Source organism: Lacerta agilis, chromosome 9 (assembly GCF_009819535.1).
Source record: "Lacerta agilis isolate rLacAgi1 chromosome 9, rLacAgi1.pri, whole genome shotgun sequence".
Classification (NCBI taxonomy): domain Eukaryota; kingdom Metazoa; phylum Chordata; class Lepidosauria; order Squamata; family Lacertidae; genus Lacerta; species Lacerta agilis.
Genome location: NC_046320.1, coordinates 34,565,358 through 34,592,199, shown reverse-complemented (window position 1 = coordinate 34,592,199; position 26,842 = coordinate 34,565,358). Strand labels below are relative to the sequence as shown.

Genomic DNA, 26,842 nt, shown 5'->3' with positions numbered 1-26,842 from the left:
GCAGTTTGAAGGCATTTTCAAAACTCTCTCCCTTATAAATGCCACTTTTCACACAGCCAAGTGGGAACATCAGTTTTGCAGAAGATTTTATTGCAAAGCACAGGAGAAAGAATCTGCTAGATATCTCTTTGAAACTTAAAGAGTGATTTGTCTTCATTTTTATTGCTGTTACCATGGTGAAAGAGTACGTACGCATATTGGTTGACGTAATTTGGTAGCTGGGTCCACAGAGGGAAACAAGAATCAAACTTTATTCCTGGCTGTGTCGCTGCTGGTGATGCTCTTTCATTTATTTAATATTCCACAGTCTTGTGTTTAGCAAATTCCCGGACCTATTTGAAGTCATATAAACTTGAGAAGCAAGGAGTTATATAATTCTGCTTCTATGAACTTCAGTTGTTTAGGTTGTGTGTGTGTATAAGTTAGGTGTTTTGATTTTATGTTTTTTAAACAAGAAAATGTTATAAGTTACTTGAACATCTTTGAATAACAAGCAAGTAACAAGTCTAATAAAAATAATAATAGTGTTAGCTGTTCTACATGAGGAGGTTTGGGGCAAAAATTCTGTATTTGCAGGAGCAAGCCTAATTGTACTCAATGGAACTTGCTTCTGAGTAGACATGTAAGCAGCACAGGCACATACGTCTTTAAAATGAAGTTAACAATAATTATTCTTGATGGAAAGTGTAAGGGAATGAAGTAGATGTGAAACTGGTCGTACTTCTGAGGGAAAATACAATTTTTTCAGTGAGTTTTCAAACACATTTTTGAATTCAACTCTAGAGTATTCTTTTAAGAGGCATTATATACTTAAGGTGCAGTTTTTTTTAAGAGCCACCCCCCCCAACAGCATGGTTGCTGCCAATCACATCATCTTTTTTAACAGACACTCAACTGCTTTCATTTTTTTCCAGAATACAACAGAAATGTTTCTATTGATTTCACCTGTGCTTTAGCTCAAGCACTTACTTATTTTTTTAGTGTTCTGACTCCTTCATGTCCTTCCCTCTCCTCCTTTATCTCAGTTGCTCTTATTCATTTCAATTCAGCACTGTGAATTACAGTTGCAACTGTGCTATTATTGACACATACTCATTTGGTAGAGGTCATTGGAGACTGCAGAGCACTTGAACGAAACAGCAAATTGGTTTTCTGAAACTGTGGTGACTTGCTGCTGTTTAATAGTGGCACTTTTTGAAACAGACTAGACAGTTTCATAAGTTTAGTGGCGGGGGGGGGGATGCTGCTATTATTCTGCAGGGACTTTTATAATGTACAAATCATTTGGCTTGCATGTTTTCTTTCGTTATATTTTCAGCATTATCCCAGGAGGGAGGGACTTTGAATAGAAATAGACCTACCCCCAATAAGCAATATTTGTTAACATTGTAGACTAAGCACTTTCAGCCATATTGTTTTTGTAAAACCTTTGTATTGTGTTTATTTTAATTAGGGCTGCAATATTTAGTAAATTAATTAGTTGCATTAATAGATTCAATAAGCCTGTTGTTGTTGTTCAGTCGTTCAGTCGTGTCCGACTATTCGTGACCCCATGGACCGGGGCACTAGGGCGTGTCATTTAAGGACGGAAAATTTTATTTTGCGAATTTGCTCAATGAGGGGGTCTAAAAATATGTTATTGCACATGAGGAATCCAAATCTGCAATTATTTTTATGATTGGTTGATGATTAGCTTGGTAAATCGAGATTTGTTTGAAATACACTTAAAAAAAGCCAAAAACTCGCATTTTGAAACGAAGTTAAAGTTTTTAATCATTTTATACAAGCGAAAATATAAAGAAATTTTATTTCCAGCTGTAACAACATATCATCACTTTATCTTATAACGTCCTATTTTAGTAAAAAAAAAAAGAATAACATTAATTGGAATTAATAACAAGTTTCATCAAGTCCTGTTTTGATTCATTTCTTGACAAAAGCCGACGAACTGCTTCTTGGCCTCTCTGCAGCCTCTGTGACTTGTTTCACACATCTTTCAATCCCTTGACCATGACAAGGCCACTGAGGAACTTGCATAGGCTTGTCAATAAATTCCTTTATTTCTGTCAAGGTCATTTTGCATGTTAATGGAGGTTCATAAACTCCATCAAACCAGTCTATCAACTGCAATAAGTTTGAAGCAGAGGTGTTTATAGAAGGTATCTTCCTTGGACGTACTGAAAGGTCTCCAAATATATCATCATTTGCCACCTCTCAAATTGATGATCTTTTGAATTCCAGCTCTCCTTTCTTCCTTATTATTTGAGCACAGCAGTGTCTGAATTAACATTTCACTAAATGCATACCATGCTGAATGCTTAACAGTCTGCAAAACAGCATTTACTACAGCCTTGTTTTGCAGTCTAAGCTGTTGCAATTGAAACAACAAATGATGTGGGCCTTCTATCCACAAATGTTTTACTTTGATATTGAACCAACACGGATAGTACACACCAACGATGTATTCTACAATCAGCCTTAAATTATTGAGGTTTTTGCCTTTTAGGCCATGTTTGGAAACCCACAAGCGACAAAGTCTGTTTGCTGTTGTAAGCCACCTTGAATGGCTCACTGGTCCAATTTCAAGAAGTGCCAGATTATTGGGAAGTTTACCTGCTCTTATGGCCTGTGTAATTCTATATCCATACGCTTGATCGGTTGACAGATCCTTCACAATACTGTCACTGAGTTCAATAACAGATACTCCAATTGAATTTTTTGGAAATTTAGGATTAATATCAAGCTCTGTAGCTGCATCTAACATTTTACCAATGTCACCTGTCCACTTGTTGTTTGACAAAGTCTTCCCATCAAGGGCTGTGATTAAATGGCGAAGAGGTAACTCGTTGGTGTGAAGAGCACAAACTAGCCTGTTAAGTTTGCAGACTAGTTTGACTTCTACCCAGTACATGATGCCACCTTCCCAGCCAGTATTAATAATTGTTGAATCACCTCCAATTGCTTGTATTTTTTTATCAATACCTTTCTCTTTCATGAAATTCAGTAAATTGTCAGCAATTATTTCAGCTGGTTTTTCATTCTTTGAGCTTTTCTTTGGTGTAAAGTGATAAAGGTTTCTCCCACCTGGCTCACTACAAAATGAATAATGTTGTTCTTTCATAGTACTGGGAAACTGCTGCTCTAAATTTTCAGCCTTCAGCATAACTTTAGTTGAATCTTCAAGACCATCGAAAAATACGCCATCAATTTGACCCTTCTTACAAATTTCTTCAAATTCATTGTCTAATGATGACATCAATTTCTCCTGCGCTCTCTTTACTTTATTGTGGTCAACAACAAGTTTCGCATTTTCTTCAGTGATCAAGCCAGTATCAATAAATGCAGCGGTGGTGATTGCAGCTGTGGCACGAAGACCAACACCGTTTCTGATGCTCTGCATAGTAACATTAGGTATATCTAATGTATTGTACTGTTTCTCTCCATTAGAAGTTGAAGGAGCTGCTAAATCATAATTTGATTCACTTCCATCTTCTGTATCAGATTCTTTTTCCTCATTTCCAACCCTGGAGGAACTTTCTTCATGTGATGGAAGTGAAGAAGTCTGCAAGCATTCCTTTTTATATTCAGCATCAGCAAGTCTTGTTCTCTCAACTTCTCCTCACTTTTGCTTCTTTATCAGTCTGTTATGTTCTGGAAAATCTGGCAAACCAATTTGGTGTGGTCCAATAGAACCAATCTTGTTTCTCTGGCATTTAATGAAAGCAAGTTCTTTCACTGGGATCTTCTTGTCTTTAGAGCATGTACAATTAATATGAGCTTCTTTTGTGCAATGTGTAGCACAGCCAAATTCAGAGCACATAATGATTTCACATTTGCAGTTGAGAATGTCAAAGAGCTTGTCAAGTTTTGAAGCAAAGGCTTCTTTAATATCTAACTTGCCCCTTCCAAGAGATATGTTTTTTGCTTGCTCTCGACTTTCTTGAATCTTTGCTAATACTGTAACTCTTGAATTCACAACAGGGAAAACAAAAGAACAGTTTGCTCGTTCCCATTTTTCAAGTACTTTAGGATATATGTCTTTTGCAACACTGGCAGCTGGATAGTTTCTCATATCCTCACTACTTTGTTCTCTCAGCAACAGTCCATATCTTAACATGTCTCGCAAAGTTGGTAATTCTGAAGGCAACATGTCTCTTCCAAAGGAGACTCCACCACACTCCTTGGCAGCAAATTCCACTGCCGAACAGCTCTTACTGTCAGGAAGTTCTTCCTAATGTTTAGGTGGAATCTTCTTTCTTGTAGTTTGAATCCATTGCCCCGTGTCCGCTTCTCTGGAGCAGCAGAAAACAACCTTTCTCCCTCCTCTATATGACATCCTTTGATATATTTGAACATGGCTATCATATCACCCCTTAACTTTCTCTTCTCCAAGCTAAACATACCCAATATTAATAATACAGATAACTACATATTAATAATTAATAATATTAATATTAATATTAATAATACAGATAACTACAATACATATATAACAGAACTACAATATCTTGTAATCAATTTTAGGCACTTATCAACATCTGTTTTCATGAAAATTTGGGAATAACATATATGTTTAAATGACAGAAAAATTTTAAAAAAATTAAAAAAGTAGGAACTTTTCACATAGATATTTACCAAGCAAGACCTAAATATTTACAAGTAACCAAAATATATTTCAAATTACCTAATCATACCACAACTTTTTAACACCCCTCAAATCAGGATTTTTAAAGATGAAAAATTCAACACGCCCTACCGGGGCACGCCAGGCACCCCTATCCTCCACTGCCTCCTGCAGTTTGGCCAAACTCATGCCAGTCCCTTCAAGAACACTGTCCAACCATCTCATCCTCTGTTGTCCCCTTCTCCTTGTGCCCTCCATTTAATAAGGTGTAGCCAGTGAATTAGGCAGCAGATTATTTATATATTTAAAACCCCTTATTCATTTCTTGTTTTGATATTATTAAAAGCTGTGGGTGGCAGGCACCATCTTAGAAAAAGCATCCCCTTTTTATATCCTAGAATAATAAGATGGTGGAAGCTGTAACGTGCATGATTGCCTAAAAACTATCAAAGTATGTTTCAATAGCTTTGTTTTAATATACAAGCCATCAGCGGCTGTGGTGAGGACTGCAGGGCCTGCTCCCTTCCAAGGCCTTTTCCAGCTGGCCTAGGGGGCGGGGCCCAAGCCTCACACTCCAGCTATAAAAAGGACTCCTGCTGCAGTGAGACCTGGGACCATCAGCGGCTGTGGTGAGGACTGCAGGGCCTGCTCCCTTCCAAGGCCTTTTCCAGCTGGCCTAGGGGGCGGGGCCCAAGCCTCACACTCCAGCTATAAAAAGGACTCCTGCTGCAGTGAGACCTGGGACCATCAGCAGCTGTGGTGAGGACTGCAGGGCCTGCTCCCTTCCAAGGCCTTTTCCAGCTGGCCTAGGGGGCGGGGCCCAAGCCTCACACTCCAGCTATAAAAAGGACTCCTGCTGCAGTGAGACCTGGGACCATCAGCGGCTGTGGTGAGGACTGCAGGGCCTGCTCCCTTCCAAGGCCTTTTCCAGCTGGCCTAGGGGGCGGGGCCCAAACCTCACACTCCCAGCCATAAAAATGACACTCTAGTGCTTAGAGAGTGGGGCTAGAAAATGTCCTTAAGCTGTCGATGGCATTTCAATTTTTCTCCTCCTTTTTTTTTTCTCCTTTGGGGTTGTTGGGGGGGGTGGCTGGGTGGGGTGGATATTTTGTTGGGGATTAATTTTAGTATAATTGTTCTGTTTTTGTTTTATTGGTTGTTGTATAGTTTTGTTTTGTTTTAAGGGGTGGGATCAGAGCTGCCTGGGAGTGGGCCTCAGCCAACAGAATGGCTGGGGCATGTTCCACAGGGGGGGATGCACTAGTACACCCGATCTCAGTGATCATGGGCAGGAGGAGGAGTCACGCTAAAACCAGACCATGTCATTACCGAGGAGGCAGGCTTAGTCGTTGTTTGAGGACTATCCCTGCCTCCGGGTCTGGTCCTGACCGGACGGATACTGGAATCAACAAGGGATACCCACATGACCTGAAAGTGTTGCTGTGTAATGCCAGGTCAATGATGAACAAAACTACTGCCATCCACGACTTGATTGTGGATGGAGGATTTGACCTGGCATGTGTAACAGAGACTTGGTTGGATGAAGCAGATGGGCCTGTCCTTGCCGCTGCTTGCCCACCAGGTTTCTCTTACGCACAGCAACCCAGGCCATCTGGGCGGGGAGGGGGGGTTGCAGTGATTTTTAGGAAGTCATTAGTTTGCACCAGGCGTCCTATTGGGAAGACCGAGTTTTCTGAGTGCATGTTCTGGAAGTTGGGCAATAGGGGCAGTACAGGATTCCTTTTGGTGTACCGACCTCCCCGCTGCACCAAGGATTCCCTGCCCGAGCTGCTTCAGGTCGTGGCGGATGTGCTCCTGGAGACACCTAGCTTGGTTGTCTTGGGGGACTTTAATATCCATGCCGACACGACCTTACAAGGGGCCGCTCGGGACTTCGTGGAAAGCATGGCCTCCATGGGGCTGTCCCTGAATAAGTTTGGCCCAACTCATAGCCGCGGACATGCCTTAGACCTGGTATTCACCTCTATGGATGTTAGTGATCTGACATTAAGTAAAAGTGAAACAAAAGAAGTGCCATGGTCAGATCACTTCCTGGTCCAACTGGACTTCTCCGCGACCTTTCCCCTCTGCCGGGAGGTAGGACCAATTAGGATGGTCCGCCCCCACTACTTAATGGATCCAATGGGCTTCCAGAGAGTGGTGGGGGATGTTTTATCCCATGTTGATGGCCTTTCAGTTGATTCCCTGGTGACCCGCTGGAACGTGGAGTTAACCAGGGCTATTGACTGTCTGGCTCCGAAGCGCCCTCTCCGATTGCATGGAGCCCGGACAGCCCCGTGGTTTTCCCCGGAGCTGAGGGCGATGAAACAGTCGCTGAGACGGCTAGAGCGCCGGTGGCGGAAAACTCATTCTGAATCTGACCGGACACTGGCTAGAGCTCAACTTCGAGCCTACCAAGTGGCAATGGCAACGGCGAAGAGGGCCTTCTTCACCGTTTCTATTGCATCTGCAGAAAACAGCAGCAGGAGACTCTTCCAGGTGGTTCGCAGTTTAGCAGAACCACCATCGTCATCGGGGCCTGGTAGGGACCCCAAGATCTCCTGCAATGCTTTTGCAAAGTTTTTTGCAGATAAAGTCGCTCAGATTCGGAAGGAGGTAGATTCCACCGTGGGAGCAGGGCTGGGGCGGGAGAGTGCTAGAGCTCTGTCTAGTCATGTTTCATGGGATCAATTTCATTCTGTTACCTCCGAGGATGTGGACAGGCTGCTTGGACGAGTGAAACCAACCACCTGTGTCCTTGATCCTTGCCCATCCTGGCTAATAAAAGCGAGCCGGGAAGGACTGGGCGATGGGCTCCGCGGGGTGGTGAACGCTTCCCTCTGTGAGGGAGTCTTCCCATACCCGCTGAAGGAGGCGGTCATTAAACCGCTTCTTAAAAAAACATCTTTAGACCCGGCCAATATGGCCAACTATCGCCCAGTCTCAAATTTACCATTCTTGGGCAAGGTGATTGAGCGGGTGGTTGCGGAACAACTCCAGGCACGCCTGGAGGATGTGGACCATTTGGATCCCTTCCAATCGGGATTCAGGCCTCATCATGGGACTGAAACTGCCTTGGTCGCGCTGGTCGATGATCTCCGGCGGGCTAGGGACAAAGGTGAGAGCTGTTTCCTAGTTCTGCTGGATCTCTCAGCGGCCTTTGACACCATCGACCATAACATCCTTCTGGACCGGCTAGAGGGGTTGGGAGCTGGGGGCACTGTTATACATTGGTTCCGCTCCTTCCTTCTGGGCCGTGTTCAGAAAGTGGTGATGGGGGATGAGTGTTCAGACCCCTGGGCTCTCACCTGTGGGGTGCCTCAGGGTTCCGTCCTCTCCCCCATGCTTTTTAATATCTATATGAAGCCGCTGGGAGAGATCATCAGGGGGTTTGGGCTGGGTGTTCATCAGTATGCGGATGATACCCAGCTCTACCTCTCTTTTAAATCAGAACCAGTGAAGGCGGTGAAGGTCCTGTGTGAGTGCCTGGAGGCGGTTGGAGGATGGATGGCGGCTAACAGATTGAGGTTGAATCCTGACAAGACAGAAGTACTGTTTTTGGGGGATAGGGGGCGAGTGGGTGTGGGGGACTCCCTGGTCCTGAATGGGGTAACTGTGCCCCTGAAGGACCAGGTGCGCAGCCTGGGAGTCATTTTGGACTCACAGCTGTCCATGGAGGCACAGGTTCATTCTGTGTCCAGGGCGGCTGTCTACCAGCTCCATCTGGTACGCAGGCTGAGACCCTACCTGCCCGCGGACTGTCTCGCCAGAGTGGTACATGCTCTAGTTATCTCCCGCTTGGACTACTGCAATGCGCTCTATGTGGGGCTTCCTTTGAAGGTGACCCGGAAACTGCAATTAATCCAGAATGCGGCAGCTAGACTGGTGACTGGGAGGGGCCGCCGGGACCACATAACACCGGTCCTGAGAGATCTACATTGGCTCCCAGTACGTTTCCGAGCACAATTCAAAGTGTTGGTGCTGACCTTTAAAGCCCTAAACGGCCTCGGTCCTGTATACCTGAAGGAGCGTCTCCACCCCCATCATTCAGCCCGGACACTGAGATCCAGCGCCGAGGGCCTTCTGTCGGTTCCCTCACTGCGAGAAGCAAAACTACAGGGAACCAGGCAGAGGGCCTTCTCGGTAGTGGCGCCCGCCCTGTGGAACGCCCTCCCATCAGAAGTCAAGGGAATAAACAACTACCTGACATTCAGAAAATTCCTAAAGGCAGCCCTGTTTAGGGAAGTTTTTAAACTGTGATATTTTAAATGTATTTTAATGTTTGATGGAAGCCGCCCAGAGTGGCTGGGGAGACCCAGCCAGATGGGCGGGGTACAAATAATAAATTATTATTATTATTATTATATGCAGATTTAATAAATTGATCAGTTAATAATCCCACTAATATATATAGTTAGTCAACTAAGATTCTGTTAGTGAAGTGGCAATCTATGTTTTAATGGATTATTAAAAGAGGGATGAAAATATAACCAGGAGGTGTTTTGTTTTTTTTAAGGCAGTTACGGTATATCTTGCCTGATAAGATGAATTGTTTGATTTTCAAAATTTTGGCATTTAAAAGGGCACTGCATGCTTTCCCACCATCCTAATTATGAGACTTAACTGCAATGGAGTGAACCACACATGGAACTGGTTAAGTTAATTTTGGAACTGGTTTTGCCAGTTAATTTCTAAAGCCCTGTGCTTCTGTAGCCTTCTGTGCTGTAAACTGGATCCCTACCCTTGGCTCCTCTTCATCCTGAGAAAGGAATTGAGAGTCTGACAAGACCTCAGAAGACTAGGGTAACTTTTAATCCACCTGGCCCTCATGCCATACCCTCCAACACATTGACGCTGGAAAGCAGGACACGCATCTTCCCAGCCCCGCTTCCACTTGAGTTACACGACCCATGCGAGATCACAAATCTCTTGTGAGGTCGCAGTCTTGTGTGTTTCAGAATGCCATGCTGAGAGCACGATGTCCAAAACTGGCTTGTCCCGATTTAATCGGGGTAGTTGACAAGGTACGCCATGCATGGTAGTCAAGACTTCTTAAATTTGTGGCACTGCCTAGGGTTCCATTTCATTTCAAACCAGCCATGGACTTCAGACGGCCTGAAATGTATTTATTATTTCTCCTGCTGCTCAGTGGTCTGATGCTCTCACTGCCTTTCTACATTTGAAAATAAGCGTCAATCTTATAAGTGTCAATCTTCTTTGGATACCTATTTGTACACATTGATTGTCTATATTAAGTCAGGATTGATGGATCATTTTTATTAATGTTAGCTGGTCATATTTTTCTCTCTGCTATGATTGCATTAAAAATAAATAAAAATGAACATATTTCTATATAGACATCCTGCTCAAAAAACAATAAAACGGATTTGTGGTCAATGGACCCTCAAATCCAGGGTCAAAATCTGGAATTATGAAAATCAAGAATAGCTCTTGTTCCTTGCTATAGAAGAACAACCCTAAAAAATGTTTTAAAATGTAAAATTGCCCATAATTGTTGTTGTAATTCAGGGTGGTTTTTTGTTATTCAGGTTATTCAACAGAGAAATGAAGAGTGTGACCATATTCAGTTTTTAATTGAAGAGAAGGAGTCAAAGGAAGAAGATTTTTATGAAGACCTGGACAGATTTGAAGAGAATGGCACCCAAGAGTCTCGCATCAGTCCTTATACTTTTTGCAAAGCTTTCCCTTTTCATATTATATTTGATAGATATCTAGTTGTCACCCAGTGTGGCAATGCAATATACAGAGTCCTTCCACAGGTGAGAATTCTTATTTTTCCTGAAAATCGTAAAATTTTTATTCCTCTGTGTTCCCACCACCACACCCGGTGAACTAGTGAATGCTATTCACTACCTTATATTGGTTGTGGTATTTATTACGTATGGACAAATTGTGTATGCACTGCTAGAACTCCAAAAGACATTTCACATTAAAGTCTTCAACTAATTCCATCTTTGTCTTCATAAAGTATCACAGTCCTTCATTTCAACAGCCTTTTAACAAATATTTTAAATTTTTTATTTTTTATTTATTTTACATCTGTTGGAATTGATCAAAAGTCCACATAGGTCCAAAATCCTTCCATATTTTGAGTCATATGACTAGTCATGTGGATTATGCATCTCAAGATGGTGCAACAAACCATTCCTTGATTGGAACTGACCATCGTTAGTCAGACAGTTTACTAATATGGTAAAATCTAGTATTGTGTATATGTGTTTGTTTGTGTGTGTGGGGGGGTACTCCGCAACATTGTAAATTAGCAATGATAAATTAGCATAGATAAGAGCATTGGGAAACAGAATTCAAATGCTACACATGACACAGAGTATAAATAATTGAAGGTCTTTGAAGTGAAATTTGTCTGTCTCATTTATATTTCAGCTCCAGCCAGGGTACTGCAATCTTTTGTCAGTGTTTTCGTTGGTTCGGCCTCATATTGATATTAGTTTCCATGGAATCCTCTCACATATCAACACAGTCTTTGTGCTGAGGAGCAAGGTAACCATACTATTCACCTGCCATTTTTTGATGGATAATCATGCTTTACTTAGATGAACAATAGAACCTCAAATTTCTTTACCACATTTTGACATGTTTCTGCTTGCGTGAAACAGAAGTAAAAACAACATTAGACTGTGGATGGCATTAAAGTAGTTTGTGGAAAGATATGAAAACATACAGACATAACTATGACACCTTTAGCTGCAGTTATGGGTTTTGTTTTTTTCTTTACAAGGAAGGGCTGTTGGATGTGGAAAAGTTAGAGTGTGAAGATGAATTAACTGGTACAGAAATTAGCTGCTTACGCCTTAAGGGTCAAATGATCTACCTACCAGAAGCAGATAGTATTCTCTTTCTTTGTTCTCCAAGGTAAGCAAACACAATTTGTGTATATTGCAGTGCATTGTTACAAAAACTTGTACAGTAACTCACATCTTACATGAGGGTTCGGTTCTAGGGGTCCACATGTATATCTAAAAATGCATAGGGACGTGGGTGGTGCTGTGGTCTAAACCACTAGCCTCTTGGGCTTGCCGATTGGAAGTTTGGCTGTTCAAATCCCCGCAATAGAGTGAGCTCCCATTGCAGTGTCCCACCTCCTGCCATCCTAGCAGTTTGAAAGCATGCCAGTGCAAGTAGATAAATAGGCACTGCTGTGGCAGGAAGGTAAACAGTGTTTCCATGTGCTCTGGTTTCTGTCACTGTGTTCCATTGCGCCAGAAGCGGTTTAGTCATGCTGGCCACATGACCTGGAAAGCTCTCTGTGGTCAAACACCGGCTACCTCAACCTGAAAGCGAGATGAGCGCCACAACCCCATAATCACCTTTCACTGGACTTAAAACCTCCAGGGGTCCTAAAAATTCATAAAGCCAGGAACTCCCAGAACCATGTCCCCTGCAAGGTGGAGGGCTGCTTACTTGACTTTGGGAAGGAAGCAGGAGAGCTCTGGTAGGGACCTATAGTCCCTCCCCCACCTCCTTTCCAATGCCCAGTAAGTTCTTGCCCAGATTTGGGGAGGAGGCATTGCCTTACACTGCCTTCCCTAAGCCAAGTAAGCCCACAATTGCAGCTTTGTGCAGGTGGGTCAGGGGGAAATAAATAAATGTAGGGTGGGCTTCCTCTGCTCTCCATTTATTTATTTAACACCCCCCAACCTGCCCAAATCTGTGATCACTTAAGTTAAATAAGCATCAGATGTGAATTACCTGTATTGCAGACTCTTTGGATCAAAATATCCATGATGCAAATGGTTGTGTGTGTATTAGTAGCAGCAACAACAACAACAATTTATTTTAAAGAAGCCATTGGGGGCACCCATTCAGGCAGAGCAATTGTACTTGGTATTTAACACTTTTCACCCCGCACCATCTGCCTAATCTAAGGTTGTTTCTCAAGGTGTTGTTGACCCCACTGCCCCCCCAGAGGAGCTTCATGAAATGATTTAGATTGGGAAAATGTTCAAAGCCTCTTTCCCACCACCATTGCTGTGATGGGAGGTCTAGACATGGATCTCCTTAATCACCTCTGTTTTGGCCATTTGGCTTAATCATTTCCAGGACAACATTCTTCTGGCACAGTAACATAAGCCCATTGATGTCAGAATTTACTAATTTCAGATACTGTATACTGATCTGCATCTGCTCTATGTCTTCTTATTCCCTATAATCCTCTGTTATGATATGTGAAAGAAGGTCTTTGACTAGGAGGCAAACTCACAGCACTATCACATCATGGATGTTTCTTTAGTGACTTTAATTGTTTAAACAAAATAAAATAAAAAAATTCATTCCAGTAGCACCTTAGAGACCAACTAAGTTTGTTTTTGGTATGAGCTTTTGTGTGCATGCACACTTCTTCAGATGCACACGAAAGCTCATGCACACGAAAGCTCATACCAAGAACAAACTTAGTTGGTCTCTAAGGTGCTACTGGAAGGAATGTTTTATTTTATTTTGTTTTGATTATGGCAGACCAACACGGCTACCTACCTGTCACTTTAATTGTTTAATCACACTTCTTCATACTCAGCTTTATCTCTCCTCCCTGTGTTGACAGGGTAGAAAAAGCAGCATATTCAGTGCATATTTAATAATGGGATAGAGGTTCTCTCTTACTTTGGGGAAATGTCAAAATATATTTGCAAAATAACTTGGTCAGTGTTTTTAATGGCTGTGCAAGACAAATCTGAGTGCCAGGTTTAACCCACCATTTTCCCATCTGGTCTTTTGATTGTTTATTTGTACTACAGTGTGATGAATTTGGATGACTTAACTAGAAGAGGGCTATACCTGAGTGACATTCCACTGCATGATGCTACCCGTGATTTGGTCCTTTTGGGAGAGCAGTTCAGAGAGGAATACAAGCTGACTCAAGAGCTGGAGATACTAACAGACAGGCTTCAGCACACATTAAGAGCACTGGAAGATGAGAAGAAAAAGACAGACACGTAAGAGTTGATCTCTCGTTTACATGAGAAACAGTATAAGTAGTGGAATTATTTTTCGTCTTAACTTGTATTTTGAGGCTTCACAAACACATCTGATTTTGAATTGTCCTGTTAGTCAGTGAATCTTTGCCGCATGCACTATTGCCATAATTCTTACATAATTCTTGTCATTGCAAGATGAACTTCTTAAATGGATGTCCATGTCAACCTCTATCCAAGATCTGATTCTGACCTGTTCAAGGTTTTAGGTCATGTATCTTTCTGTACAGTATCATTCCCCCCCCCCTTTTGCATTATGAGGCAGCCATTGAGCTAATGACGATCAGTTTAACTTAGTGGAATAGTTAATATTTTATGAATCACTATTATGAAACTATGGTGTTTTGTTTTGGAAATGTGGACATTTTGGTCTAAGGAGTTCCTACCTTGGGCAGGATAGCCTTCTCAGTCTTGGTATCAGTGACGTGGGGCTGATGCACACTTCACACTGATTGTAGAGATAGCAGCCACCAGAAGATTCCAGCAGGTGCATGCAGGTCCTTATTGTAATGGCTGCCATCCACATTCTAAGATGTTCTGAATGTCATAGGTGGGCCAGGAATCACTGTTTACAGTAGTGAGCATTTGACATAGTCACTGACCCTCTTTAATAATTTTATGCCTTCTGACAATCTGAATATGATTACAATTGGAACTAGTATGTGAAAATAAGGACACAAACAAGTTAAATGAAAATTAATACCTATTAACTCATTCAGAATACTATATTAAGTCACTGAATAGCTGTATAAACTGTATTTCAATGGGCTCAAAATGAAAGCATTCTGGAAGACTTCATGTACTAGTCTTTGAAGGAAATGCATCCACTTTTATTGTTATCTCCCTTCATTATCTTTCTTCCCTCTGTTTTCTTTCCTCTGTCTGTTTTCCCTCAACGTCTCATTAGCTTTTATGTCTTGGATCCTAATGTTTGTTTACTGGCACATAATCTATCTATCACAACCTGCATCAGTTGAGCTTTCAGAATAATAAAATATTTCTGGACACTATAAAAACTTAGAAAGCAGCTGGCTCAAGAGATCTGTGTTTAATTTGCATGCACGTAACTTAAGGGCTAAACAAGATTCACACAATTAGCAATTATTAGGGGTAAAAGGTTAATGCTGCATGTCAGGATTCTGATCTGTATCAGGGCCCACACACTTCCAATTTGCTTTTAAAAAGCCATTCACATAATTCCTAATTGTGTGAATGGCATCTCATCTTGTCTGGACCATACATTCTAAGTACCTTTTATGTGTAGTCTTTAGAATGAAACATTTCGCTTTTTGTGAATATTGTGCTTTGCAATTTTTTTTGGGGGGGGGGAGACAGTAAATAATAAAATGTGAGCATATGACCCTCCAGCTGATAATGGATACCTCTGCTGAAGTATCAATTTATCCTGACTGGAAGTGCTTGTGGGTGTGTATATTCATCTCACTGTTGCTTGTTTGACCATAGGCATTGGTGACAGGGGAAATGAATACCAGTACATATAACACAGTTAACTCTGCCTCTGTTGAGCCATTTTGATTTTTCTTAAAGCTATTGCCTCTCCCCAACCATTCTCCAGATAAATCTAGAGTATGTGCCTTCTTTGCAAAAGATTAAGGGCACATTCCATGGAACATTACGTATTTTTATGTACCATCAATTTCAACTACAGAGATTTAAGCACATGTCCTTAAGAGTTTAGCAGCGTTTTCTCATACCTATATAGTTTTGCCCATTTTATCTTTCAGTATTCTAGGTACATTTTTAATGCACACCAATATCTGGTGCTTAAAGAGTATTACTTTTGCCATTAATATTTTTTTAAATAAGTGACTGCTGGAAACCTAAAATGTATAAAATTAGCTCTCACATGAGAACTTTATTGCACACAAAAATGACTCGTGTTTCTCTCTCTCTCTCTTTCTTTACTATTATTGTCCAACATTATGTAGCTTGCTGTATTCTGTCCTTCCTCCATCTGTGGCCAATGAGCTGAGGCACAAGCGTCCTGTGCCAGCAAAGCGCTATGATAATGTGACCATACTTTTTAGCGGCATTGTTGGGTTTAATGCCTTCTGTAGTAAACATGCCTCTGGAGAGGGAGCCATGAAAATTGTCAATCTCTTAAATGACCTTTACACAAGATTTGATATCCTGACTGATTCACGGAGGAATCCCTTTGTTTATAAGGTAAGCACCACTGCTCCATTTCTGATTTTTTGTTTGTTTGAGATAATGCTGCATTAATTGAAAATTAATGTAGAAACAGCCCTGTAATGATGAAATTATGAAAGTCATTGTAAGAGGTGTATTATCTGAGCTCAGTTCTATGGAATTTCCTATTGACACAATAATGATTTAATTCTAGGCAAGAGAAAACATTGCACTGAAATAAATTTATTCTGAGGACAAAATAGTTGCATCAATATTGATTGCAGAAATTGGGAGAAATGAGCTCCTGACTCCAAAATACTTTACTGCCGCTTCTTTCGGAGTCCAAATACCTGAGGCTAAGCTGTAATTTTTTCTGAGTGTCATGTCCAAGCCTCATGATTTGTCTCTCTTGACACAAGAAATCAGCTGTAGCCAAGGTTTGTTCTTTGAGAAACAAACCATAAGCCCATGTTCAGATGCTAAGCCAAACCATGGCTTACTTCTGGATAGTGTGGTAGTAGGAGGACTGAGAGAGGAATGCAGCCACTACAGTCTTTGCTCCATGATGTTTACTTGTTCACACTGAGTTTGGGCATCTCTCCCTTCCTCCCCCCCCAATTTATTTTGTTTGTTTGATGCAGCAATAGCTAGAACATTCTCCAAGTGTTTAGCTGATAGCGAGTTAGATAGATCAAGACTCTTGCCCCTGAATAAGATTGTCTTCTAAATGTATTTGGTTGGGTATATCATATGCTGTAATAAATTATATTTTCCAGTCTGAAATTTTGCTTGGGTTTCTCTTTTTTTGTTTGTTTTTTGGTGCCACCCTCCTTTTCCTTCTTCATTAACCTTTCTAGGCCTCTACACTTGCTACCTATCTAAAAATAATGTACTTTTCTCTGATTCTTCTATATTTATACCATACATTGCTTTTATAAAGTATCCTGCGATGGGGCACAGATCAATGGGTTGCATCCAATGGAGCGCTAAGTTAAAGTCACTTGGCGGTATACTGGTGCTGCCCAAACATTGTTACACAAGGGAAAACACAAGCACATTACCAAAGATGGCTGCACAACAGATTACACAACAAACTTTTATTAATGCAACTGTTGTGTTGGATTCCTTTGTTGTGCAACCTTTAAATTGTACCATCTGCTAGTACAAGGGCCCTTTCTGTTTCAAAGGTATGAATAGTGTTTGTAATAACACTGTTTCCACATAACCAAGAAAATGGAATAACTTCCAGCTTCACATTTTATTAGGTTGAGACAGTTGGAGACAAGTATATGACAGTAAGTGGCTTGCCAGAGCCATGCATTCACCATGCACGTTCTATCTGCCACTTAGCATTGGATATGATGGAAATTGCCGGACAGGTTCAAGTTGATGGAGAGTCTGTACAGGTTAGTAATTGACAACATGCTACTGGTCCTCAGGGAGTTTTTATATGAGGAGAATTTATACCTAGATTTTTCAAACATATCTGAGTGCCAACTTTCAGGTGTGTGTAGCCTAGAAACCATGGGTAAGATTGTACAAGACCAGTATTGGGCACTGATGCAGAATGCAATAGGGAATGGTTGAGGAATACCACCAAACCAAATATACTTCCACGTGAGAATTACTCCATATTTCTTCCCACCATTCTCATCAATGTTTCCCCTTCCCCTTGATAGCGTGCATTGAGATTGGTGGTCTGGATCATGCTGAGATTGTTAGGTTGTTCCTTCCCTCAAGACTGGTGCTTGGGACAGATGAAGGGGACAGTAGGAGAATGTGGGTTGAGATGACACATCAACATTGATCCATCCTCTTGTAGGCAGGGGCGTATGAAGGGGGCGGAGGGGGCGGTCCACCCTGGGTGCCACTCGGGGGGGGGGTTTACAAGATGGCCCCTGCCTCCCAGCTGTAGAGTGCCCTAGGGCGTGTGGCGTCTGTACGGGCTGCTGCTCTCACATCGCGACACATATGGTCACCGTGCATCCCGTACAGTAGCCGCACATGCTCAGTCTGTACAGGCTGCCGCACATGCGCACTCCGTACGGGCTGCCCCACCCTGGGTGCCAGAGAGGGTTCCTCCGCCACTGCTTATAGGATAACTCGTGTCTTTTGGAAGCTCTTTTGCTTAACAAGCACTCAGGTAGTGGCTTCGTTTATTTTATTTTTTTAACAAAATTTTATATATCCCTTTGTTGTAGTGAAACTTCTAAGTCGTTTACAGAAATATTAAAATTCTCAGTAAAACAATTTAAAAGTAGTTGTGCAATGGCTAAATTTATCTCCCCACAAATGCTAAACAACCTACCCACTAATTATGTAATTGTTTATTGTGCAAATGCAAAATTGCAATGCTGTATGCATTACACTTCAAACAACTTGGTAACATCTTTTTATTATTGTTACTGTTCATCTATATTTTTGTTCATTTTAAAAGATAACAATAGGCATTCACACAGGAGAAGTAGTCACAGGTGTCATTGGCCAAAGGATGCCCCGTTATTGTCTTTTTGGAAACACTGTTAATCTAACAAGCAGAACAGAAACTACTGGAGAGAAAGGAAGAATCAATGTCTCTGAATATACTTACAGGTAAGAAACTGAGTGTACAGATGGCTTATAGCAATATCCATAAAACAGATTTCTTAGAACAATGGGCTCACTTTTTCACTGATTTTGGAGACAGCTCCTTATATCATCTGGTTTTTTGGGGGGGTGGGATGGGGTGCACACTGCCAATACTTACTTGCACCACAGAGCAATTCTAACCCTTGTCTGGAGAGCAGTCAGACAGAGTAGAGAGAGTATATCTGACAGGATGGGAGATGGGGCGTTTTTGTTTTTGCTGTACCAACTTCAGGCTGCCACAGTTGAGAGGTACATAAATTGTGACCTTTGGGAGATCCATAAGACTTTGGATCTGGCAGATACAAAATCGCTGGCGCTTTGGACCTTCCCAAAGGCTACCACAAGCAGGAAAAATGCTGCTGGAGGCTTCCTATCTGACTGGGTACAATGAGGACCTACGTAGCGATGGAGCTCTCCCCTGTAATCAGAGATCATAAGAAGGTCAACTCTTCCAAATCCTAAAACCATCCAGCTGCAAAGATCAGGGGGTGACATTTGCATTTTTAGTGCGAGCAATCATTCCATACGGGGAAAGAAAATCACCTTCAGATACTCTGGGTGTTATGGGCTCTTTAAGACATATTCTGACATCTTTACACTATTGCAAGTCTTGGCCTGAAAGCACTTCATGAAAGTGTATTTTGCTGTTAATGGTTTAGTTGTATCTCTTTTTATTTGCAGGTGTCTAATGGCTCCTGAAAATTCAGACCCACAATTCCATCTGGAACACAGAGGTCCCGTTTCCATGAAGGGTAAAAAAGAACCAATGCAAGTTTGGTTTTTGTCCAGAAAGTGCACAGAGACAGAGGTATGACTAATCAAATTTAAAAAGAAGAAGCACAGAATATGTATGAACAGTCAGAATCATGACAATTGTTTTTCTTGCAAAATTGTATGTTCCCTTGAAGAAATTAACCTTTTTTTTATAAAAAAAAAAACACACACACAATTAATATATTTCTTGACAATATATTAATTTGTCCCTGATGTTTATGCATTTTTTAGAAATCAGGCTTTCTGCTTCAAAAAGTCAACAAGGGAGCGCTAAGTCTTTAAATATTAATCTTACACACTTTCTATGTCCTACTTTGCTGGAATTGGTATTACACAATGTCTGTGGCTAGGAGTAGCAGAAATTTCTAACCTTGCTTCTCTTCACTTAAAATGATTCTGCTGTCAGTCACCTGTAATATGCACACAACATCCCCTTAGTATTTGTTTTCAGAAATGGATTGATTTTACCAAAACATATTTGCAATTTAGCCTGACATAAAATTGAAAGCCACTATTTGTTGAAGCTCTAAAGTTGAAAACTCTTCACTCCAAATAAATTTCTTTATAGTGGTAAAGTGCATAGTAAATATGGCATCCTAATGAGCAGGCTTTACTACAGAGCAATAGATTTATATTCTAACAGATTGTGAACTGCTAGCAGAAGTAGCTAACTAATTGCTTTAGGGTGCAATCCTAACCCTTGGCTTGCTAGGATGGGGCTTGATGAAGCAGCACAGCCAATGCTCCATCCCTAGCGCTCATGCCATCCAAGGCAAAAGAAGGGGGTGGCAGGAATAAAATGACCCTTCACTGCACCAGCTCCCAGAGAACGTGCCTGAATCGGGCCTATTGTTGTCCTGTTGCTGGCATATGACAGCAGCAGAGTCCTGTTTTAAAATGGGAATTTTCTCAAACATCAATGCTGAATTGCATTACATGGGATATTGTGGAATGTTCCAGATTCCACAAGGCAATTGGAGACCTCCGTGAGGAGATATTTTATTATTTTATAGGAATTTAAACTATCAAGTGCACTTGAGAGTAACTCCCTTGGTTAAATATGGGTTAGTGTCACTACCAAGATACATAAAGTATGTGCTTCCTTAAACACCGTTTTAATTTGTTGCAATTCACCCATATCTTGACTTATCACACATTATTGCCATGAGCTCAACTGTTTCCTTTTCAAACTTTTCTCGCATGCCTTCAAGGATGTAACGCACGATGCTAACTGAGCCAGGCGGAATGCAAGAGGACAGAGAACAGAGTGGAACACTGTGTCCTGCCACTAATACAGCCTGTTTGTAATTAGATGTGACTGCTGTTGCTACATTTGTGTCTCTTCTGTTTGTTCATCTGATCTGTGCCAAACAATAACATTTTCACTAAGCTCCTCTGCCCACCCCCCTCCCACTGTGCTGCTCTTGGTCACTCCCCTTTTGATATTGTAGTAGGTCTTCTGTGGGTCTGTGTATCTCAGTGTCTTTTGTCTCCCATTCTTATCTAACATAAACTTTTTCACATGCCATGAGGGATGTAGTGCTTCACACATATGCTTCTCATCTACATCTTTAGTGACTAATCACCACGATCTTTATGATGCTGTAACTCAAACTGTTTCTGCGAGGGGGAAAATTCCAATTGATAGCAAGCATCATGAGCTCAGAGAACTGATATTTTTATAGCCGTGATTTGGCATTTGTTGTAAAGTTTATACTAATCCATCTGCTTTCCTCCATCTGCTATTGTGAAATATTGCAGTTTGTTTAGAAGGTAGCTTCAGTACGCTGGTGGTTGCTCTTTTACTATGTATTGACTGTCTGCTGATGCAACATACACATTTTGTACATGGAAGAGAAGAGTAGGTTGTTTAATATTATGTTATAGTAGGAAATGTGAGTCAATTTCTGTTCTAAATCTAATTGTGTTCTCTCCTATTTCTCCTACTGAATTCTGGGGGTAAAGATGATTCATGCATACTTGTGTAATAGGTTGTTGGACAACTTTTAATATAATGCATAATGATATTATTACTTCTTAGACCAGGGGACATTTCAAAGAAAAAATTGGATACCCAACCTTGAGGTCCAAAATAATGAAGAATTTCTGGGGCTTTGACCAAATTTATTCTGAAATTAGGGGACCTATAATAAGCCACCGGTCTCTGTCATTCTGCTTCTTGCAAGGCCCATACAGAGGCATTGGCAAAGACTGTCCCACATGACATATACAGTATAGGCATGTGCAAAATGACCCTGAATGCACAGCATGGATAGGCTACGAAGCATGGATTAGTTACTTCTAAATTGCAAGACAAATACTTGCTCCTCCCCACAAAAGTATCCAAGAATACAAGTAAGATTGTTATGGAAGAAAATGCCATGCTTTGTACTTTTTAAAGAAAGAAGTCGCTCTCCAAAGGCACTAGGAATTTTAAAACATTAGGCTTCTACCATACAGTCTTTTCCATTGCCCTGTCCCTCTGGGCAGAGCACCAGGAATGATCAGATGTGCAGTATGCAAGAAGCCTATTTCCAACAATTAGCATGGTGGCAAAACCTGCTGTGCATTCTTGAAGATTCCCCTTGAAATTTGCTTTCCCCAGGATCTGGTCAGAATGCTCTCTTGGGTGAAATTGAAGCAACAGTATTATTTTCTACTATTTCCCTATAAGTGAAAGACATGTTTTGGATATGGTTATCAAGAAAAACCTTTTTTTAGCCTCTTTTTTTTAAAGCCTTGTTTTATTCCTTGGAAAAAAAGTATGTCCATTATTATATAAAGAACCTTGATTATCCAGGTTCATCATATATGTGTCTACATAGACCTGTGTAAATGTGAGCTGCACTTGTATTTTTATGAACTTCTGATTATCTTGTATTCTAAACCTGTCAGAACTAATGAGCTCAGTTTAGATATATTGTAGGAACAATACATGGACTCCTAATTCATTTCATATTTTTTGACGATGCCTTTATAAGATATAAACATGTACATATATGTATATATACATAAATATGAATGTAATGTATAAAATCTGTCAGTCTCTAGTTTATATAAATATATATATCTAACCAACATAAAATATATGTATAAATGTTTTATGTTAAGGTGTATAAGGAAGGTCTTTAAATTATGGGCTTTTTCTCACTGAAAGGGTTTCTCCCTGTGGAAAACCATATGTTAATATTGGAAATGGTATAATAAATACAATTTATCCCGTGTCTTCTGCATTAAGTCTCCCTTATTTAAGTAGATCATAATCCAAGGGTGGGTAGTCTTAGACCCTGCCTCACACATCAAGAGTTTTTGCCTGGCTGGAATGTGTCCTTGAGTGATGCCTCTTGCTTGTTCGGATGGCATTTGTGAGTTTGCATAGAAGCTAGCCTGCTGTAGAAAGGTGAACATTTACATGTGTTGCTCCTCCCACTTTTGCCTCTGCCCCCATTGACCATCAGCACATGACGCATAGAAGATTGGACAGAAGTGAATGTGGCCCTCAGGCTGAAGAAGGTTATATTCACCCCAGTTGTAACCCATGGCTTGATCTCACACTCACTGAATCCGTAGGCTGCATTCCGTTGCAAACCGTAGAGCTGAGATTTTGATGGTTGATTTCCAGAAATCTATGAATCATGGACCCAAACAATCTCAAGAATGTTATAGGCCAGATTGGGCCTGCTAGTGTATGTCATGCTGCATTTGCTTTAGGGTCTATTTGGATGCTCTGCTAAGCAAGAAGAAAGTGTCTGTGATCCCTGCTTTCTCTGTCACCACTTCTGCATCTCCTAGGAAGGGGAGGCTTCCCTCCTCACTACTTTAGAATTTTCAAGCTAGCCTGTTTACAATAGAGCTTAAATTGTACTGTAACAACACACATCTTTTCACTTTGCATTATTCATTTAGGTTGCAGCCCCAAACACACTTACTTAGGGGACTGACGTCTGAGTGTTTGCATTTGTGTGGTATGTTGGCTGAGGCCCATATTTTCATTGTACTTTATGTTCCAAGGGAAAACCTTCTTAGAACCAAATACTAGAATTTTCCACACCTGCAAAACAAGCAAACGAAAAAGAAACTCACATAAAGAAAACAACCACTGATATGTTTAAGGAATGTGCCTTATGCAGGGGCAGCCCAAGAACTCTTCCTGCAGGAAGAGAAGATTGTGCTCCTCACCCACATTCCAGGAATAGAAGCCACCTAGGTTGACAGTTAAATCTTCAACAGTGGTGATAGGGACAGCATCCTCCTCCACATCCAAGGGCAGCAAAGTAGCTTAGGTTGTGCAGTGCTGCCCATGTTGCACACTCAGTTCTGTCCTCTTAAGACCACCACTAACTCATCACTGCTTGATGACTTGTTCTTCAGTATGCAATTGAGTGAGACAGCCAGCCAGTTCCGGCCAGCAACAAGTAAGAATTGCTGCCACCAGGACACTAGTCCACGAGCACAAGAGTTGCTGGAGGATGACCTCAGGAGGACCAGCCAGGGGGAAGCTGCCACTGCCTTCAACCCCCAAACATCAACCTCACTCTGCCTAATGGTACAGTTGGCTGAGTTGTTTGCACTATAAAAACTGAAGTGGATCACAGGTAGCCACTTGTCTATAAATTAATAGCCAACGTGAAAATGCTGAATGTGAGTGGGTTGTAAAGTTGGAAATAAAACAATAACTGACATACAGGGTTTAAATAGATGTCATATCAAGATACTGGGATTCCACAGACTTTGTGCTGAGCTAAAACAGTACATTTCACAGGAACAGAAGAAAAGGATATGCATAAGAGCAAATGGGGAGAGCTTGTGTACACTTGTGAACACTTTTTAAAAGTTGGAGCATATCTAGCTTTCCAGTCCTAATTAGGTTATTGGTATGAAAATGCAAGTTAAGTTTGAGGTATGGGAAAGCCTGATACTGAGAATAGCTGATATCAATTCACAACATAGTTGATCTTTTGAAAGCTCATTTCCTCCCTGCTTTCGAGAAGTTCTGTGAAAAACCACATGCAGCCATATGTTCCGGAGTTCACGCTCTGAGGAGAGATCAGGTTGTTTGGTTGTTAAGCCAAAACAAAACAAACAACTCGGTTTCATTTCCAAATAAGGAAGGATATATTATTGTCCTGAAGCTGTAATATTGTATAATTAATGGGATTTTTAAAAGTCAGTAAAAGACCCAGCAGACAATCTATTCAAAGCATATTGGCATTTTTGAATGGACAGCCGGCTGGAATCAATACCTATTGTAAAAGGCATGTTCGCTCTTATTCAGCTGGCCTGTTTGAGTTGTCATTATGGGCTTGAACTATTAGTTGATGTGTCCTTCTGCTGGGTGCACTTGCTGGCATAATTCTCCCAAACAATGTTGTACCTCAAAATTGGCATGACATAAATTACCCTATTTTGAAGTGGTGAGGTGTTTACTGGTGATTCAGATTTTGGTGCTGATATTACAAACTGTTTCATAAAGACAATTCTCCATATAAACTGAATTGTGCACTGGCTTGTTTGAAACCTGAAAGTATTTAAATAAATACTCTACTAGACTGAAGCCTTCCTGCATATTTCCCAACAGCCCTTGTGTGCACCTATAGCATCTGCATCCACACAGGGACTTTCTTGATGTTTGTTTCTGACTTGCACTTGATGACACTCTTGGAGTTACCCTGACATTCAGGAGCAACATTTCAGGTATGTAAATAGCTTCTGTGGGAATCTGGCCTTTGGATCCCAATCTGTTTATTTTAATTGATCAGTAAACCATTGATCACTGGTTATGTTGTGTGAGTTTTTTGAGTTAAACTATGGCAGGAAGTCACAGACAATGCTGTTACATTTCAAGAGGTGGCAGTGTACTCCACAGGTTTACTGTTGTATAAGTGCTGTAGGCTGTCATGATGTTTCCCTTCAGTCCTTAAGGGTTTCAAAGAATCCAGCTGAAAAACAGCAAAGCCAGACCACTTACTAGTTTGAAATAAGTCACACATCCTACATGCCCTCATCATGTGCTCCTTCAGGAGAAAGTATGGAAAATATATGGACGGAATAATAATAATCCTCAAATAAAGGTAAAGTGGGTGATGCTGTGGTCTAAACCACTGAGCCTCTTGGGCTTGCCGATTGGAAGGCCAGTGGTTCAAATCTGCATGACGGGGTGAGCTCCCGTTGCTCTGTCCAGCTTCTACCAACATAGCAGTTCAAAAGCATACCTGTGTGAGTAGATAGGTACCGCTGCGGCAGGAAGGTAAACGGTGTTTCCGTGTGCTCTGGCACTTGTCACTGTCCTCCATGCACGGGGGTCAGCAACCTGCGGCTCCGGAGCCGCATGCGGCTCTTTTACACGGCTGCCGCGGCTCCGGGGCGGATACGCCCGCCCACTTCTCCAGCTGGCAGCGACCGCCCTCCAGCTGGCCGGCGGCCCGCCCTCCGGAGGCTGAGGACGCTGCTCAGGGGCGTACCCAGGATCACCTGGCCTTGAACAGCGGGGCAGCGGGGCTTGGAGGCGGTGGGGACGCAGTAGAGGTGGTGCAGCTCAGCCGAGGGTTCTGGCAGGGAGCGCGCCTGAGGCGCGCACGCTCCTTCGGGAAGAGATGGAGCTGGGTGAGCGGGAGGGGGAACTTTGAAGACCCCGCCTCCGCCTCCGAAGCAGGCGCCCATGGGAGAGGCTGCCCCCCAAGCCTGCCTGGCAGGACCAACCCTGCCCAGCTCCGGGAGTCTTCCTAGCGTGGGAGGCGGCCTTGGGGCGGACAGGGGAGCTCCGGGGTCGGCGGGTATGTGGGACCCCGCGGCATCCAGAGGCAGCTGGGAGGCGGGATGGGATGGGGGCAGGAAGGGGGCCTTCAGACGCGTCCCCGCACGGGCACTGGAGGCCAGGACTCCTTGGCTGGGTCGTGGGACCGCGGGGGAGGGCTGGCCGCGGTTCCTCTCAGAAGGCTGCTGGCTGCTGCGTCGAGGCGACGACGAGGTAGGCAGCTGCGGGCTGGGCCAGGGGCGGCGGGGTGGCAGGCGAGGGCGAGGGGGGAAGCCCTCTTTTTAAAAATGGTTGAGGAAGCGGCGCCTGTTTCCCTGCCGCTGCCTCCTTCGCTCCTGGTTCCGCTCGCAGCCTCAGACTGCGCTCCAGTCGCAGGCGCGCGTCTCTCTCCGCCCCGGAGCAAGGCCGGGACGTTTTGCAGTTTTTCCTCTGTCCTGAGTGTGTGTTAGGGGAGCCTTGACAAAGCACCTGTTGGTGTGGAAGAGAGGAGTCCTAACTTGGATCTGTGTTCATGTGCAAAATCTATCGCCATTGTCATTAAGGGGGGCAGGGAACTCCCCTAAAAAGGTTTGAACACTACGAACTACTACAGCCACCTGTATGCAAGTCAGCACAAACATCACAGGCTTCTCCTCCCTTATGACTTCCACTTGTCCTCCTCCCATAAGGGAGAAGGATAGAATAATAATTGAATGGACGAATGGACAGAAGGAATTAAGGGAGATAGGCGTAAAAGGCGTAAAAGGCGTAAAGGGTTAGATAATAAGGGATTGATATGATTAATGTATTCTGAACAGGATGTCATTAGTTAGAGAGGTATCCTAGTATTTTCTCTTTTTTCCGTTTTTTTTTGTAATGATGTACGGATTAGGTCATGACATGTATAATGAGGTTTTATCT

General features: G+C 42.3%; 1 protein-coding gene across 1 annotated transcript in view; it reads left to right on the top strand.

The window, feature by feature from the left end:
• Nucleotides 1-22,409, top strand: part of GUCY1B1 (guanylate cyclase 1 soluble subunit beta 1) — a 50,188-nt gene extending 27,779 nt beyond the window's left edge. Inside the window, exons 6-14 of the mRNA XM_033159736.1 lie at nt 10,174-10,404; nt 11,030-11,146; nt 11,385-11,518; nt 13,399-13,596; nt 15,585-15,822; nt 17,052-17,192; nt 18,224-18,378; nt 19,096-19,222; nt 20,400-22,409. Of these exons, the coding sequence (XP_033015627.1) occupies nt 10,174-10,404; nt 11,030-11,146; nt 11,385-11,518; nt 13,399-13,596; nt 15,585-15,822; nt 17,052-17,192; nt 18,224-18,378; nt 19,096-19,222; nt 20,400-20,423 (1,365 nt within the window). The 3' untranslated portion in view covers nt 20,424-22,409. The remainder of the gene's footprint in view (nt 1-10,173; nt 10,405-11,029; nt 11,147-11,384; nt 11,519-13,398; nt 13,597-15,584; nt 15,823-17,051; nt 17,193-18,223; nt 18,379-19,095; nt 19,223-20,399) is intronic.
• The last annotated feature ends 4,433 nt before the right edge of the window (nt 22,410-26,842 follow it).